Source organism: Symphalangus syndactylus, chromosome 14 (assembly GCF_028878055.3).
Source record: "Symphalangus syndactylus isolate Jambi chromosome 14, NHGRI_mSymSyn1-v2.1_pri, whole genome shotgun sequence".
Classification (NCBI taxonomy): Eukaryota; Metazoa; Chordata; class Mammalia; order Primates; family Hylobatidae; genus Symphalangus; species Symphalangus syndactylus.
Genome location: NC_072436.2, coordinates 26,205,627 through 26,224,697, shown reverse-complemented (window position 1 = coordinate 26,224,697; position 19,071 = coordinate 26,205,627). Strand labels below are relative to the sequence as shown.

Sequence of the window (19,071 nt, the reverse complement as noted above, 5' to 3'; positions counted from 1 at the left end):
GGGTAACAGGCAGAGATTGGAACAGTTTGAAGGGCTCAGAAGAAGACAAGGAAAAGTGGGAAAGTTCAGAACTTCCTAGAGATGTGTTGAATGGCTTTGCCCAAAATGCTGATAGCGATATGGACAATAAGGTGCAAGCTGAGGTGGTCTCAGTTGGAGATGAGGAACTTGTTGGGAATTGGAGTAAAGGCGACTCTTGTTATGTTTTAGCAAAGAGAATGGTGGCATTTTGCCCCTGCCCTAGAGATTTATGAAATTTTAACTTGAGAAAGATGATTTAGGGTACCTGGTGGGAGAAATTTCTAAGCAGAATTCTAGATGTGACTTGGTACTGTTAAAGGCATTCAGTTTTATAAGGGAAACAGCATAAGAGTTTGGAAAATTTGCAACCTGACTATGCGATAGAAAAGAAAAACCCATTTTTTCTGGGGAGAAATTCAATCCAGCTGTAGAAATTTGCATAAGTACAGCCATAAAAAATGATGAGTTCGTGTCCTTTGTAGGGACATGGATGAAACTGGAAACCATCATTCTCAGCAAACTATCGCAAGGACAAAAAATCAAACACCGCATGTTCTCACTCATAGGTGGGAATTGAACAGTGAGAACACATGGACACAGGAAGGCGACCATCACACTCTGGGGACTGTTGTGGGGTTGGGGGAGCGGGGAGGGATAGCATTAGGAGATATACCTAATGCTAAATGACGAGTTAATGGGTGCAGCACACCAACATGGCACATGTATACATATGTAACAAACCTGCACATTGTGCACATGTACCCCAAAACTTAAAGTATAATAATAATAACATTTAAAATAAAGAATTACTAAGATAAATAAATGTATATATATTAAAAAAAAAGAAAGAAATTTGCATAAGTAGCAAGGAACCTAATGTTAATCCCCAAGATCATGGAGAGAAATGTCTCCAGGCCATGTCAGAGAACTTCACGGCAGCCCCTCCCACAGGCCCAGAGGCCCTGGAGGAAAAAGTGGTTTCATAAACTGGGCCAAGAGTCCCCATACTGTGTGCAGCCTAGGGACTTGGTGCCCTATGTCCCAGCCACTCCAGCTGTGGCTGAAAGTGGCCAACATACAGCTTGGGCTGTGGCTTCGGAAGGTGCAAGCCCCAAGCCTTGGCAGCTTCCATGTGGTGTTGAGCCTGCGGGTGCTCAGAAGTCAAGAATTGAGGTTTAGGAACCTCTGCCTAGATTTCAGACAATGTATGGAAATGCCTGGATACCCAGGCAAAAGTTTGCTGCAGAGGCAGTGCCCTCACGGAGAACCTCTGCTAGGGCAGTGTGGAAGGGAAATGTGGGGTCAGAGCCCTCACACAGAGTCCCTACTGGGGCACTACCTAGTGGAGCTGTGAGAAGAGGGTCACCAACCTCCAGACCCCAGAATAGTAGATGCACCAACAGCTTGCACCATGCACCTGGAAAAGCCACAGACACTCAACGCTAGCCCATGAAGGCAGCCAGGAGGGAGGCTGTGCCCTGCAAAGCCACAGGGGTGGAGCCACCCAAGGCCATGGGAGCCCACCTCTTGCATCACCATAACCTGGATGTGAGACCTGGAGTCAAAGGAGATCATTTTGGAGCTTTAAAATTTGACTGCCCCACTGGATTTTGGACTTGCATCGGCCCTGTAACCCCTTTGTTTTGGACAATTTCTCCCATTTGGAAAGGCTGTATTTACCCAATACCTGTACCCCCATTGTATCTAGGAAGTAACTAGCTTGCTTTTGATTTTACAGGCTTATAGGCGGAAGGTACTTGCCTTGTCTCAGATGAGACTTTGGACTGTGGACTTTTGAGTTAAGACTTTGGGGGACTGCTGGGAAGGCATGATTGGTTTTGAAAAGTGAAGACATGGGATTTGGAGGGGCTAGGGACAAAATGATATGGTTTGGCTGCATCCCCACCCAAATCTCAACTTGAATGGTATCTCCCAGAATTCCCACATGTGGGAGGGACTCAGGGGGAGGTAATTGAATCATGGGGCCAGTCTTTCCCTTGCTATTCTTGTGCTAGTGAATAAGTCTCATGAGATCTGATGGGTTTATCAGGGGTTTCCGCTTTTGCTTCTTCTTCATTTTCTCCTGCTGCCACCATGTAAGAAGTGCCTTTTGCCTCCTGCCATGATTCTGAGGCCTCCCCAGCCACGTGAAACTGTTAAGTCCAATTAAACCTCTTTTTTCTTCCCAGTCTCAGGTATGTCTTTATCAGCAGTATGAAAACAGACTAATACAAGAAGTCTGCAAAAATAACAAATAAAATATTAACTGAACTAATCCAACAATGTAGTAAACAATAGATATGGTTTATCCCAGCAATATAAGACTTATCAGAGAATGCATCCATGTTATTCATCACAGTAAAGAGTAAACAAGGAAAAATGTACATTTATTTCAATAGAGCAGAAAAACCATTTAATAAAGTTCAACAGCTATTTTTTATAATTAAAAATCTTAGCAAACCGAGTCCTATAGATTGAATGTTTGAGACCCCCAAAATTCATAGATTTAAACCTAATTTCCAATGTGATGGTTTTAGGAAGTAGGTTCTTTTGGAGGTGATTAAGTTATGAGGTGAAACCCTCATACATGGGATTAGTGCCCTTATAAGGGGCTGAAAAGACCATAGTTTCTTCATCCAACATGTAAGGATGAAGGGAGAAGATGCCTTCTATGAACAAGCACCAAATCTGCCAGTGTCTTGATCTTGGATTTCCCAGCCTCCAGAGCTTTGAGAAATAAATTTCTGCTATTTATAAGTCACAGATTTATGGCATTTTGTTGGAGCAGCCTGAACAGACTAAGAAACTATAAATGGGGAAGAAAACCCTTAAATTGCTACAAAAAAAATCTATAGCAAACATTTTTCATATAGAGAAAATTTAGGCACATTCCCTTTAAGATTGGAAATGGGACCAAAATGCCCTGTGACTTCTATCGTATGACTTGGTACTGGAGATCCTAACCATTACTGTAAGAAAAGAAAATATTTAAAGAATAAAAAGCAGGTTTAGCTACTTGAAGGAAAAGAAGAGATGAAACTGCCATTATGGTAGGATTATCTACATAGAAAAACCAACAGAGCAAAGAACCCATTATAATTAATAATAAAATTCAGCAAGGTTCTCAGGAATAAGATCAACTTATAGAAATGTCTAACATTTCTCTACACCAGTTGTTCTCAACCAGGAATGATTTTGTCCCTCAGGTACAGTTGACATATTTAGTAAATAAAAATATAGGATACTTGGTTAAATTTTAATTTCAGATAAACCATGAGTAATTATTTAGTATAATTTTGTCCCATGCAATATTTGAGACAAAACACTGGGTATCCTGTATTTTATCTGTCAATCCTATGGGAACATTTGGCATCTGAAGACATTTTGTCACAACTAGGTTTGGGGTGCTACTGGTACCTGATGTATATAAGCTAAGGATGCCACTAAATATCCTACCATGCACAGGACAGAACCTCCTTCCCACCCCAACAAAGAATTACCTGGCCTGAAATGTCGATAATACTGAGGTCGAAAAATTGTGTTGTAATCTGCAATAACCAACCAGAAAAAATAATAAAAATCAAAGACCATGCACAGCAGCTATGATCTGTCTGTGTAATAACTTAAATAATTCACAAAACTATAGAGAAAACTTTGAAACTGATAAAAAGGCAGAAAAGATTTTATAATTTTATGCAAGGAGATGTTCTATGCTCTTGCAAATATTGTAAAAGTCAATTCTACCCCCAGATCAGTACATCCATTACATCTCTAATCAAAACTTAAACTGAATTTTTTCAGAGACTAGATAAACTTATTCTAAAATATACATGGAAGAATAAAGAGCCATGAATAGCAAAAGTCAGATTTGAAAAAGAAGAGAGGAGTCTAGCCCTGCTAGATATTAGGGCACGCTATCAAGCCCTGGTAATACAAACAGTATGTTACTGGCCCAAGAACAAGCAAAACAGATCAATGAGACAGAACAAAACACTCAGGAACAGACCCTTGCAAACTTAGAATATTTAAGAAAAGATGTCCCAGATCAGTAATAAAAAATCTAATAACTTGCTAATCATGTGAAAAAAATAAAATAAAACAAGAACCTACTTAATGTTGCATAAAAAGATGGGTTCTCTGAGGGTTTTGTTAATCATTTAATTGATTGGAAACAGGGCCTTTAAGGTAAAAAGTAAACCTACAAATAAAATTAATAGAAGGCCATGTTAGTGGTCTAAGACTGAGAAAGGTCCAAAGTACAAGCCATAAAGCAAAAAAAAACTGGTGGAATTAATTACACCGAAAGAAAGGATTCCTGGTCATTAAATGACACCATGGACAACAGGTTAGGAGAGGATACATGCAATATCTACAGCCAATAAGGGACTAATCTAGATTAAACAAAAAACTCTAACACATCAGGAAGGAAAAAGAAAGAATCCTGGTTGAAAAATTAGCAGTGAATATGAAAAGGCAATTAAGGAAAATCCAAAAGCCTAAGAAACATATGAAGAGATGCTCAAGTTCATAGTAATTAGAGAAACGTAAATTAAAACACCCAAAAGATCTCACTTTCCACTCAACAGATTAACAGCAATTAGAAAGTGGATAATGCCAGTGTTAGTGGAGATTTGCTGCAGGTGGGATTACGGGCTGGGTAGGGCAGCCTTTCAGAAGAGTAATCTGGTAGTTCAGGGTCAAAAGAAACAAATGTACACACTGTGAGCCCCCTTATTGTACCCCTGTGTAGATGCCCAGTGAGATTATCACAAAGACAATTAAGAGAACATGTGCAAAGATGCTTATTACAATGATGTTTGTGTAGCTGGAGTTGAGCCAATGCACATATTTACCACTGAGGGAGTGAATAGAACACACAGTGCATCCAAACAATGGGACATTGTGCAGCAATTGGAAGTAATGAGTTAGATGTACACTGTCAGGCCTCTGAGCCCAAGCTAAGCCATCATATTCCCTGTGACCTGCACGTATACATCCAGATGGCCTGAAGCAACTGAAGATCCACAAAAGTGAAAATAGCCTTAACTGATGATATTCCACCATTTTGATTTGTTCCTGCCCCACCCTAACTGATCAATGTACTTTGTAATCTCCCCCACCCTTAAGAAGGTTCTTTGTAATCTCCTCCACTCTTAAGAAGGTTCTTTGTAATTCTCCCCACCCTTGAGAATGTACTTTGTGAGATCCACTTCCTGCCTCCAAAACATTGCTCCTAACTCCACCGCTTATCCCAAAACCTATAAGAACTAATGATAAGCCCACCACCCTTTGCTGACTCTCTTTTCAGACTCAGCCCGCCTGCACCCAGGTGAAATAAACAGCCTTGTTGCTCACACAAAGCCTATTTGATGGCCTCGTTACATGGACGCATGAGACATACACATAGCAGCATCTGTGGATCTTTAAAAGTATGGTGCTTTTCAAGTTAATATATAAAATTTAAAAAAACAATAGCAGTTATGGTTGGTGTCTTAGACCTGATAAGGACAAAGAATTTTTATTACACAAGAAATATAAGAGGATTTCTGACCTTTATATTTTAAAAGAAGAATAAGATGAGTACTTATTGAAAGAGAGTAAGTTAAAAGTTATCACAAGAGTCTTACTTTATTCACTTCCATTAATACATATAGAACATTTCAAGTAAAACATTCCGTATTATAATTCTCATTCTGATTCATTATATTATTAGCAGCAAGATATCTTCCAAGGTTTATTAGAAAATCATAATAATATCTCAGCAAATTTGACGCTGAAGTTGGCAATTTTGATAAATTTAGTTTAATTCTTAATCCAGCCAAAATGCTGGTATATCAAACCAAGTTTTCTTAAAGTATATTAAAAAAAACTTTAAAATAACACATATCCAGACGTTAAAATTGGAGGAAAAAAATCTCTAAATTTTTTACCTTGCTAAATCTAAGAATTTGAAAGTTGTAATAGAAAAAGTTAGTAACTTGGTTTTCTCACTCTTTTTTTCTTTTTCTCTCCCCCCTTGTTTTCTCTCTTCCATCTATCATTTATATATACATATCTATTATTTTCATATTTTTTAATATCTGCTGTGTGCTGCCCCTATTGTTCTTAGATATGATTAGCTTTCCATCTGAAAATATAATGTTCAATAATTCCTCTATGGTTCTTCACTTTGACACACAAACTCTTAAAATGTGTGCTATATAACCAGACTCTGTGCTAAATAATCTATAGAAGAAAGATGTCTTCTGTAAGACATTCCAAGGCCACCAAGGCTGAAGTACATGGCGTATAAAGCACTCTTCTTTCCTCAGAAGACCAACACACAAAAACCAACACTGCATGAACTATTTAAGTGTAAATCTTATTCAGGCATAGTTCTCCCAGGGACAATCATTGAGATCCCTTGTACAAGTTTCTGCAAGCAATATATTAAGGCCAACTAGTTACTAAAGTTGGAGATTTCTTTAACTTGGCAGAAAAATACCAGAGGTAAGATTTCTGTTTAAAACATATCCTGAAGCAGGGGATATGTTGTCTTAAACTATTTCAATGTCCCTCTGGATCTGCATATAATGATACCTCATTTACTTAGTTCTCTGGTAATGAAGCTACATTGTAACAGTCACCTGACTTAAAAAAAAAAAAAAAAAGAAAGAAAGAAAAGAAACCAGCACAATTTTTTAGAAATTAAATAGCCTGGGCATTGAGCAGGTTGAGGAAGTGTGAGGAGTGGAATTCTTTATTTTCTCCTGGATACAACTCCTGACATGTAACACCAAGGAAATACACCTGGAAATCTAAATAGGTCAAAATAAGCTTCCAGATGTTTAGCAAAGAGGAAAGCCTAATCTCCACAACTGAAGCAGTTGGAAAGCCTCCTAAAGAGACTAAAGAGACACAGTTCACCTGAAGACGAGAAGAGCTCAGAATCGAGAGTCCTCACCTTGTCTTCTCATCTGTAATACTCAAAAACATTATTGCTTCAAAGATGTACGTAAACATTACTCACATCAACTTTCACCATATCTCAATTTTAATATTTATATTATTTGTAACTCATGTAGTTATGTCAAACCGTAAGGCATTAGGATATAATCACTTTACTTTTGACAGTGAAAATCAATCATATTTGATAATTCGGGTAACAATAAATAATTCTGTGTAGAGTAAAACATAAAAAAAAAAAAAAAGTATGGTGCTTAGTGGATGGAAAAAAGAGACTTTTAGCCAATAGAATTTTGTAAATTTTGTGTGCATGTAAAATTTCATGCACACAATATATGCTTTATAAAAACACATACAAAAATAAGTTGCACATCAAACACAATAACACATTTGTTGATTGTAAGTAGAGAATGGAAAATGAGGATAAAAGGGAATAAGAAAATGAAAAACAAGAAAGGTTTATGCAAAGACTAGAAAAGGCTCTGAATAAAGCAGAAATATAAGTAATTTAGCTTTCTGCACCTGAGGCCCAAACTAAAGAAAACAAAGCAGAAAGGAAAGAAAGAAAAGGACCCAACAGGCTTGGAAGAAGGTGGAAAAGCAATTTCCAAGCCACAAACAACTTGGGCGCAGACCACCCATTTCTTTGAAGGTTTAAGATAAAGAGAAAAAGCTTTCCCCTTCACTCTCTGAAGGTTTGCGAAGATGAACTGACAAAAGTCAGATTAATTGGAGATAAAATGCATACAAATTTATTTTAACATGCATAAGCACAGGATAATCACAAGAGTATTACCCAATAACCCAATGAGGTCCAGATGCATATACACCCTTCTTCATAAAGGAAGAAGAGATGGGGAAAATGTGGCAATTTTTTTGAGGGATAGTAAATGGGTATTAGGGAGAATGAGTGGACTCAAAAGACAGAAATTAACTTGTAAATAATTCTCTTTGAAATTGAATGAGCCTAAGAGGCAGACATTATTTTGTGAAAAAGTCTGTCCAGGTGTGGTTGCATTCCTCAGGCTTCTTTTCTGAAATAGATAATGAAATATCAGGGAGAGGTTAGAGGACAGTTGTGCTCTCCCAGTTGGGTCCAGTCCTTATGCAGATAAAGGGGTATTAGAGAAAAGCTTCATCCTATGCTTTGGACAGACAGAGGCTTGGGGCGGGATGGGAGTATAGAGAGCTCCTGAAGCTGCTTCTTTATTTGGCATGTCCATGCACCTTATACTGGGGTATTGTTTTCTGAGACCCAACATTCCCTGTCTGAAACTTTCCTAGAAGGTTTATATATTAAAAATTTTGTGAGTAGCTGTGGAGAGAAAAATCAAGTTAGTAGCTGAATGGCAACGGGTCCCATTCAACCAGCCTCACACTCTTGGTAATAGACCAGTTCAATAAATGGTTGGCATTGCAGATGGGATCTCAAAGGTAGGCCTCCATGTATGATTTGGCAAAAAGATCCTTAATAAGAGGCATTTCTATGGAAAAAAGAAAAACAAATGTCTGCAGTAGTCTATAAGCTGGTTTCTTTAGAGTCTAGAAGGCAGTCAGTTAAGAAGATTAGTGGCAATCTGACAGATTTTTTTTTTGTTTATAGTTTGCATGCACAAAGTTTATCCAAATATAAGTGTCAGAGGCATTTGAACCAGAGCAACTTCATCTTGAATATAGGCTGGGTAAAATAAGGCTGAGACCTACTGGGCTACATTCCTAGGAGGTGAGACATTCTTAGTGACAGGATGAGATAGGAGGTCAGCACAAGATACAGGTCACAAAGACCTTGCTGATAAAACAGCAAGTGGTAAAGAAGCTGGCCAGAACCCACCAAAACCAAGATGGCAATGAAAGTGACCTCTGGTCGTCCTCATTGCTTATTATACGCTAATTATAATGCATTAGCATGCTAACAGAACCTCCCACCAGTGCCATGACAGTTTAAAAATGCCATGGCAACATGAGCAAGTTACCGTATATGTCTAAAAGGAGGAGGAACCTCAGTTCCAGGAATTGCCTACCCCTTTTCTAGAAAACTCATGAATAATCCACCCCTTGTTTAGTATATATCAAGTAATATATAAACCTTTCCTAGAAGGGCCAGGCGCGGTGGCTCACGCCTATAATACCAGCACTTTGGGAGGCCAAGGCGGGTGGATCACCTGAGGTCAGGAGTTCAAGACCAGCCTGACCAATATGGTGAAACCCTGTCTCTACTAAAAATACGAAAATTAGATGGGTATAGTGGCAGGCGCCTGTAATCCCAGCTACTCAATAGGCTGAGGCAGGAGAATTGCTTGAACCCAGGAGGTGGAGGTTGCAGTGAGCCGAGATCGCACCATTGTACTCCAGCCTGGGTGACAGAGCAAGACTCTGTCTCAAAAAAAAAAAAAAAATTTCAATAAGCAAAAATCTTTACTCTTTAATAGATACTTAGTTTTTCAAGTAATCAAAAGAACTAAGAAAGACAGCATGAGGCATACAGAATCTTTCTCTCTTCCCTTTTAAAATTTCTTTTGTACTTTGTGCAAAAGGTGAACAGTCTTTTATTATCTCTTATTGATGCAAGAAAATCTTATTTAAAAGGGAAAAACAAGTTTTACTTTTGTTTCATCAATACTAAAGCTAATTTTAATGAAACCTAATAAATCCGCTCAATCTCAGTTTTGACCACACAAAAATAACATTTTCATAAACCTTTTATAATCTCTTACAACTTTTTTATTCTCTTTCTTTCCCCCAACTTTTTATATTCATTTAGTTTTATCTATATCATTTCTTCCTTTATTAATTTATTCTAAAATGAACTTTAAATAATTTCCCCCTAGACAAAAACATTTCTTTCCACAACAAAAAACCTATCTTCATACCTTATAACATCTTACTTTCCTCATATACTCTGTATACAGAATTGTTTCTTATAGACAGTAGTTTTAATTACACATATTAGTTATAATTTTAACTCTTGGTAGCCATAATTTCTATTGAAAACTTAGGAAGTAAGTTATTTTGAATGTTTTTTTATTTTTTATTTTATTTTATTTTTTTGAGATGGAGTCTCGCTCTGTCACCCAGGCTGGAGTGCAGTGGCGCAGTCTCAGCTCACTGCAAGCTCTGCCTCCCAGGTTCACACCATTCTCCCGCCTCAGCCTCCCAAGTAGCTGGGACTACAGGTGCCTGCCACCACGCCCAGCTAATTTTTTGTATTTTTAGTAGAGATGGGGTTTCACCATGTTAGCCAGGATGGTGTAGATCTCCTGACCTTGTGATCTGCCCTCCTCGGCCTCCCAAAGTGCTGGGATTACAGGCGTGAGCCACTGCGCCTGGCCTTGAATTGTTTTATATCAGTATTTGTGGATGAAAAACATTTTGTATTTTTTAGAAATATATGTTCCTGGCCAGACATGGTGGCTGACACCTGTAATCCCATCATTTTGGGAGGCTGAGGCAGGAGGAGTGCTTGAGGCCAGGGGCTTGAGAAATATATGTTCCCTCCATTTTTTTTCTGTTGTTTATTAACAGATCCAGATATGTTTAGCTTTTCTATACCATGTACAATAATATGTCAAAATGTATAAACATAAATTTATGTTTAATAATTAATATTTCTGTATTTTAACTTACTGAGAAATGAGTGAGATATTTTATGATTATCTACTACTTAATCGAACACGACTTGACTTTAAGATTTTAGGTTACTAAAAGGATTTCTGAAATGATGGCCAGCTTATAAAAGCATTTATCCCATTTACACTTACCTAATTTGCTCATTCTTAACAATTATATTTGAAAATGAAAAAAAAAAACAATTATATTTGAATTGCTCATGTAAAAGTTAAATTTTATATGTTATTTTTTCTTTTGAAAAAGCAAATCCTGTATTAGCCAATCTCATCTTAACCAAGATCTTTAAGATACTGGACACAGGTACTCTCCTCAATGTGCCCCTCAGCCCCAGTCATCCTTGGTCCCAAATACCAATGTAGTACCCAGAGCAGTTATGAAGGGTAGGGCCTATCTGTGTCCTGGATTTACATAGCAAGTGCAGAGCCCAAGACAGAGGATGGAGCTGTGAAGACAATGCCTGGAGAATCCAATGTCTCCCAGCATGGCCAGGAGGTAGAACTGAGCCAAGGAAGATGTGGTCATATTGGGCTTGGCTCTGCCCTGTGCTGTGCATGCACATATCTCAAGTACTCACCATGGCCACCTATCCAGACCCCAGAATTCAGCCACTCAAAACCAAAGATATAAGCTTGCAGCAAGATGTGTGTAAGGTTTTGGGGGAGTCCAGAAGCCAGCCCTTACAGCTTTAGCTTACCGACAAAACAAGCAAGTATCAAAAATATCACAGAAGCAAGTTTTATGACCTTAATACATCTACAGAGACAGCATAAACCTGTCTAACCAGTAGACCCAGGCAAAAATGTCAGAATGAATGTTGAAATGACATTTCAAAATTGTCAACATTAATTCTGACATTTTTGCCTGGTTAGACAGGTTTATTTTACCAACAATTTTTGAACTAACTGTATCTACCAAAGATTTATTGAAGTGACATGAACTTGAATAGCATTTGGACTTAAGTAAGTGTAAGAACAGTGTAAGAACTTAGAAGAGCCAGTTTGGGGAGTTTTTAAGTTTCCCAGAAGGCCATTGAAGTTCTAGTTATCAGGGGTCCCAGAAAAAGAGGCCTAGTTGACTAAGAAGTTCCCATAGGAGAAATAGGACCTAAAAGATAACTTTTACAAAAATACCTGAATATCAGCTTTTAATTAAGCTGGCTTCTGACTATATAGGTCTTAACAAAAATCCTTTTAAATATACAAGCGGCAAACTTCCTGCCCTGTGAGCAACCGACCTTCCCCAGAGCTGAGGAATGGTGGTAGTTATGGCAATAGTGGCTGTAGGAGCAGTATCTCCCCCTTCTGCCTAGGAGAGGCACCATGCTTGCTCATGGCTTTGGCTGTCCCACCCAGAAAGTAAAATAAATGGGGTGGTGGCGGCGGGGAGGGGGAGGTGGGGAGTTGCCATCACGCTCTAAAGACAAACCAAAGTTTTAAACCAAAGGCATAACTTCAAATGACTCAAAACTGAAACAAATTAACACATATGAGACTAAAACCATGAAGCCCTTTATGGCTTTAACCAAGGTCTCCAAAAGGGGAGCGAAAAGCTGCAACATTTCCAAGATCCAGACTACTCCCAACAACAACTTTAAAAAAGGAAAGTTTCACCAGCAAATGGGGTGCAACTCACACCTCCATCTGGACATATTCTCTAGGGTCCCAACCTCTCCGCTGGTCATCTGCATCAAAGACCCAACAACACATGTGACCCAATGGATGGAAAATAGAAGCAGGAAATCTAATGCTGTCCATGAGGGAAGAAAGGATTACAAATGACTGGATACCTCCAAAAGTCAAGAGTCATACAAATGTAAATTCCAGACAAATAATTTAAACTCTCATAAATGCCTTTTTCCCCCCTCCTGAGTCAAAGGACTTTTATTTCCAAGGAACTGGTTCCCTGACCAGGAATTGAATCTGGACTGGAGCACTGAAAACACTGAATTCTAACCACTAGACCACAGGCTAGAGTGCCTTGCTTATAAAATCCAAAGCAGACAGTTTGAGCATTTGAAGGATTTTAACTTTGTTTTAAACCTAATATCTGTTTTTCTTTTATTCTTGTCAAATAAGTCTCTAAGGCTATATTTCTTTTGTGTCTTTTCATGGGTGCTAAGAAGACAGTCATGGGAACCTAGGACTTGACAAACTGGCAAAACAGTTGTTTAAATACGGCTGATTTATTTATCCCATAAGTGACTCAAACCAATAAGCCTTCTTTATGGAAAGTCCCAAAGGTAACTTTCTAGATTTACAATAACATGGGGCATTTTTTAAATGGGTGCAAAAAATGTAGCCCCCATGATAAAAATATACCATGGTCACTAAACGTAAGGCAAGTCTGTACAAATGCTTTTCTCCCCACTAACCTGAATTTGGAAAGGAAACAGAGACAGTGATTTTTACCATCTGCTCTATTGGATTCCACAGACCTGGGAATCTGACTGGTGAGAAATTCTTACCCTTTTTGCCAGTTTGTCAGTTCCTAGATTCCCTTGACTGTGGTTTCCAGAAGAGCAGAGTAGATTTGGTTTATCCTGCTCACAGCCTCAAATCTGCAGAAGCAAAGAGAGAAAGCTTCCCCCTCCACCCTCTGAAGGTTTTCTGAAGATGAACTGACAAAAGGCAGATTAATAGGATTGTTCTCCTATTGCAATTTTATTTTGTGTACAAATTTACTTTAACATACATAACATGGAAGAATCATAGAATGATTACCCAATAATGCAGTGAAGTCCAGATGCTTACATACCCTTCTTCATAGGGGAAGGAGAGATAGGGGAAATGTGATGGCTTTTTCAAGGGGCGGTAAATGTTTATTAGAGAGAACGAATGTGCCAGGTAGACAGAAATTAACGTAAATGATTCTCTTTGGAATTTGAATATGCTGGAATCCACAAACATTATCTTGTGAAAAAATCCATCCAGCTGTGGTTGAATTCCTCAGTCCTCCCTTCTGCAATAGATAATAAAATTTCAGAGAGAGGATAGAGGACAATTGTGTTCTTCTAGGTCGGTCCGGTCCTTAAGAGATTTCAGGGAAAGGACAGAAGGCAGTTGTGTTCTCCTTGTGAGGAGGGGGTTCAGTCTTTACACAGATCAGGGAATATCAGAGAAAAGCCTTATCCTTTGCTTTGGGAGAAACAGAGAGTTGAGGGTGGGGCAGGGGATATAAAGACCTTGAGGTTGCCTCTTTATTCAGCATGTCAAAGCACCATTATTTTGGAATATCGTTTTCTGAGTCCCAATAAAAGACATGGCTTTCTCCTGTGGTGAGGAATCCCACAGAGCAGGTGGGAGTTGAGCAGGGAGGCAGCCCAAGGGAAGCCATGAGCATGGGGAATCCAGGGCTTGGAGGGCATTCTAGTGCAAATACCTGTGTTAAATTATACACTAAAAAAAGTGTGTTCATCCATCCTTCCACTGCTAGAAAGAACTACCTGAGATTGAGTAATTTATAAGAAAAGAGGTTTAATTGACTAACAGTTCTGCAAGATGCACAGGAAGCATGGCTGGGGAGGCCTCAGGAAACTTACAATCGTGGCAGAAGGTAAGGGGAAGCAAGCACATCTTCACATGGCCAACAAGAGGAAGAGAGAGAAGGGGGAGGTGCTATACAGTTTCAAACAACCAGATCTCCTAAGAACTGTATCATGAGAACAGCAAGGGGGAAGTCCGTCCCCATGATTCTATCACCCCTCAACCAGACCCCTCCTCCAACACTGGGAATTACAATTTGACATGAGATATGGGTAGGGAGAGAGAGCCAAACCATCTCAAAAAGTACCTTCTGAATGTTTTGTCCAGTATTATGGTCTGTGGAGAATGTGTCTATGTCCACTTCAAGCCCCCAGTGGGATATGGGAGTGAAGCTCTTCCCTGAGGCTGTGAAGTGGGGGCAGCAGTGGCCTAGGGAGGGTAGGTGGCACCAAAACTGCACTGAGCAGCAGCCTGGCTAAGGCTGGTGAACACCACCAAGCTGAACTGCAGCACGCAGACTCCCAGAGGGGTGAGTCATTTGAGGGAGAGCTGCTGAGGAAGGGGGCTGAGGCCTCTACCACAGTTCAGCAAGGCAGAGGAGGCACTCAGGGAAACCCATTACAACTCTTATGTCATATATCGTAATTTTTAAGAAGTGTTTTTTTAAACAAAAACAGGATCATAATACACTGTTCTGAAATAATCTTTGGCATGAAGCAGCATACTGGCAACGTTTTCTATATTACTAAATATTCTCCTATAACCCTGCTCAATAATATTCTATAAAACCATAGTGGTTTTATAAGTTGCATGCCGGTTACTTTCCTAATTGCCCCATATCACAGGAGGCTCCATTTCCCAGGCTCCCTGTGCCAACACACTCCCTGCTAGGTTCAGCCAATGGAAACACTGCAGAAAATGAGTGGGTGGGAGGGAGAGAAGGCAGAGAATTTCTTCATCTCCCACCCCATTCCACGGTCCCAGTCCTTGCCCCCTTACCCCAGCTTTGGGACTCGGATCCAGCCAGTGGGATTGAAGCTACTTTTCTTGATGTTGCTAATCCCTGGGTTGCTTCTCTATACTGCTTGGCTTCTCAGCATTGCCATCACCTATGTAACCAAGTCACAGTATTAAAATGTTTACAATGACTGGAATGGATTGTTTTCCTGACTGTACCCTCATAAAGGGTGAGTGGATCTATTATATAGAGACAGTTTCTTTCTTTAGCTATTATAAGCCATATGATAGTCAATATCCTTAAAGTTAAATCTTAGTCTTCAACTGTATTTCCTTAGCACAAATTTCTAGAAAATTACACAAAACCTGCTGTGAGGCATATTGCCTGTTTTCCCCACAGAAGGGCTATGCCAATCATACTTCCACCAACAGCGTATGAGAATGCTCCCATAATCTCACCAATTTGATATCAGAAAAAATAGGGTCTAATTTTAATCTTTCCCTCGCCCATTGGCTGTCTCCATTATCCTCTTAGCCGTGATCATCTTCTTCTCGGCTATTGTCAAACAGGGCCGTGTGAATGTTAATGGGTATCACTAGGGACTTTTGATAAATTTACTCCCCAGACCTGTGCTCTGCTTACTGGGGAGAAGGGAAAGCTTGGTAGGGAGAGGACAGAGGCAAGTGCTCTTTGGATGTTCACATAAGAGCTATATATCCTGAATATGAATCACATTTGCCAACCAAGACCAGCCAGAGGCCCTCAGGGCGGTGCTAATTTCAGCCAAGCTATTTAAACAGTAGACCGCAGGACTAGCCATAGCTCTTCAGTGGCTTGAAATCTAAGGGGTCAAAGGCAGTCCAGGAAAAGCTGCCTTCTAGTTCCACTGGGACTGAGTTTCTGGAAAAGCCACATGCCTCTCAAACACACACACTCAAAATCAAGACACCCATAAATTACTCATCGGGCTGGCCAGGAAGTACTGATATGACCGGAAGATGACTACACTCTTAAAAACACTCATGAATCACACATTTGATTATTTTGGAAAATGTTAAAATTTATTAATAATAGTTAACATCACAAAGTTAACTAGTTATGTATTGTACATAATGACAACATCTTCACTAGACTGAGTGCTCAAGGATTTGAGATGATTCGCTATTCATCACACCCTGAAGATTGAGATCCACTGTTATTTACACAAAGCAAAGCCATGTCAGCAAGGGACTGTCAACCTGATTCTGAGAACACAAACATTCAAAATTTATTTTCCAGTGTTCCTTTTTGGAAACCAACAACACATCTTTAATACCTACACACACACACATCTCTACCTTTAAAAAAAAAAAGTGTTAACTTCATAGATAGTACCTAATCATCAAGCTTAAAATTTAAGTTAACATTAATCTCTATTTTGTGGGCACACTTTAGTGAACTAAAATCTACATGAAAGCTTTTGGCTTTTGTGTAGCAGGAAACACCCACATTTTGGGTCAATTAGTGCAGATGGGAGCAGCAGAGGAGCTACACCAGACAGCAAAGTGAGACTAGAGCAAACGAGAAGGACCAGCCCCTCACCCCTCTGTGCTCCCAGGAGGAGCTGGGCCGTTTTCACCTAATTACACCCAACTTTGCTTAAAAGTCGTATAATCAGACACTATTCTCAGCACAAGTTTGATAAATATACAAAAACCGGGTGCAATTTCATCTTGAGTTTCTTTCCATTCTGATCCTTGTATCCAATTCAATAGTTACATCCCTCTTTATTATATAGTATCCAGGTTTAATGTCTGTGCTTGTGTGTATTTTAGGGCAGAGGCGGGCTTTCAGATTCAGAATCAACTGCACTCTTGAAAAGTAGGGATGGAAGTTTTTAAGCCCCTCTCATCCCTCCCAATAGTTTGAAACAAATGTTGTGTATAAAAAAAAGAAAAACACAAAAACAGGTCAGCAGACCAATGCCAGCTCAGCCTAGGGAAGCACATGGACAACAATTCTTGCAAAACATTTAAAATACAAACCCAAGGTGAAACTTGCTGGTAGGGCTCAAATACACCAAAAATGTTGTCCCTGAGGTTTTATTTGGTTGTTTAATTGTTCTGTTTTGGTTTGTTGTTGAGGATTAGATACAATTTAAAAAAAGAAATTTTGGTGACTTCCTTGATCTTGTCAGAAAGCTTTAGAATACTACTGACTGCCCTAAGAATAAAGATTTCTAAGCCATGAGTCCATTTGAAATGATTCCTTTGGCTTCCTTTGCTTAACATCCCATGGAATATTGCCAAGAAAATCTCTGGATGGAGGAGCCAATTGCTGTCTCTGCCTCCATCTCTGTCCCTGCCTTCCACACGCTTCCAAGACCACAGGGGAAGGAGGAGCCAGAAGCAACCGCTTTGCCATTCACTCACCCTGAAGAGGCTTCCCTTCTCTTCCCACAGGGGAATGAGGTATTTCTATGACTAGTCAGTATCTTCCCCTTCTGCCCTTTAACTACACTGAGGCCAATTCTGACAAGACTTGCCTATCTATAGACATAACAAATTAACATATAAATACATTACGTACAACTGACCATTACATGTCAAGATGAAGAAGCAGATCTACTTCAAGAACTAAATAAAATTTCAAATATAAATTAAAATGAAAATACAGTGTTTCCACTTTTGCAGGAAAAATCTGTAAAACAAACTAAAAACTCCCCCTTCCCCAAAGGTCCATTGCTCGTGGATAACATGTGCACCCCGCTGAGATGTGACGGCTGACCCGACTTCAGGATGCGTCAATTCCTGGCTTTGGTTTCATTGCCCAGACTCAGGATTCCTTGATTCCAGGAATAGCAAATGCTGGAATCCACAGGGCAAATGCTTGTAGATGAGGTTAAAGAGGGGCTGCTGCATGGATATCCATGGATTTCCCTCCACTGTCGCCCCTCCACCCTCCCCACGTCTGCCTGTAGGACAATCAGGCTCGCATCCTCAGTGGAGACCTCCCAGATCTCTGACAGGAGAATCAGTAACAACATCAGTGCTGGGGGATGCACCCCACCTAGAAATGTCATGTTCAGGCTCCAAGGTGAAGCAGCCATATCTTCATTAGTGTCCCCATCCTGTAGAATTATACAGGGACATGGAATTTGGCAAGGGGGATTACTAAGGGTGACAATTTTCATGTCTTAAGAGAACCAATGGGAATGGTTGTGATGCATGTGAACAAATCCTTATTTGGAACTGTATTTATTTAATAGGGCCAAGCTCAGCCACCAAGTTCTAAGATGAGATGCAGAGACAAAACCCAGTCCAGTGGGGTCCTCTCTGCCAAGGAAAAGCCAAGGGGTCTGTCTCTGACACAAAGGGATGACATCTTATAATTTAAAAGAGGGAAGAGGGAGAGAAAGAGGAAGTCCCTTCCGATTTCAGGGGTTCTATCGCTGTCCAGCCTCACGGATGCGGCAGGCCACAGCAGTGATGAGCGCCGCCCCCTTCCCGCTGCCATCCTCTGACTGCAGGAAAGACACATCACATTTCGGAGCCAGGTCCTTCACTGTCTCATGCATGACTTTGGCAAAGCTGGAAAAGGTGGGAGGAAGACACAGGAAAAACCATCTTAGTCATGATTGGTTTGTATTTCCACTTAGAAATGAAAGCTAAGAAGTGATGCTGGAAACACAGAAATAGTTAAGAAGAGGAGAAGGATGACAGCTATAATGTATTAAACATTTACTATATATTATTAAGTACCAGAAAACCGTGGCTTGGAGATACTAGTACTATGCCCAATTTCCACATCACATCAGCCATTAGGAGAGCTAGGATTCAATTCTGGGACAAATGTCTGAGATCCTGGCAAATTGTGTTCTTAAAACTAATAGTCAGTAAAAGAGAAGTTCAACAACCATGGAAGCCACAAGTGTGCCTAACAGAGGAACACAACCTGTTCACAAACTCTGGAGGGGGCACCAGGACTCATGAATGTGATTTTCTATTTTCCAGGCGCATAGCCTCATATCAGAGCCACATCTGCTTCAAAATGTCATTG

At 39.8% G+C, this 19,071-nt stretch overlaps 1 protein-coding gene across 3 annotated transcripts in view; it reads right to left on the bottom strand.

Moving 5' to 3' along the window:
- Positions 1–16,072: 16,072 nt before the first annotated feature.
- The window catches only part of HK2 (hexokinase 2), a 62,737-nt gene continuing 59,738 nt past the window's right edge, over positions 16,073–19,071 (bottom strand). For all 3 annotated transcript variants that reach the window (XM_055241100.2, XM_055241101.2, XM_055241102.2), the window contains one exon: positions 16,073–18,602. In XM_055241100.2, coding sequence (XP_055097075.1) covers positions 18,458–18,602 — 145 coding nt within the window. In that variant the 3' untranslated portion in view covers positions 16,073–18,457. The remainder of the gene's footprint in view (positions 18,603–19,071) is intronic.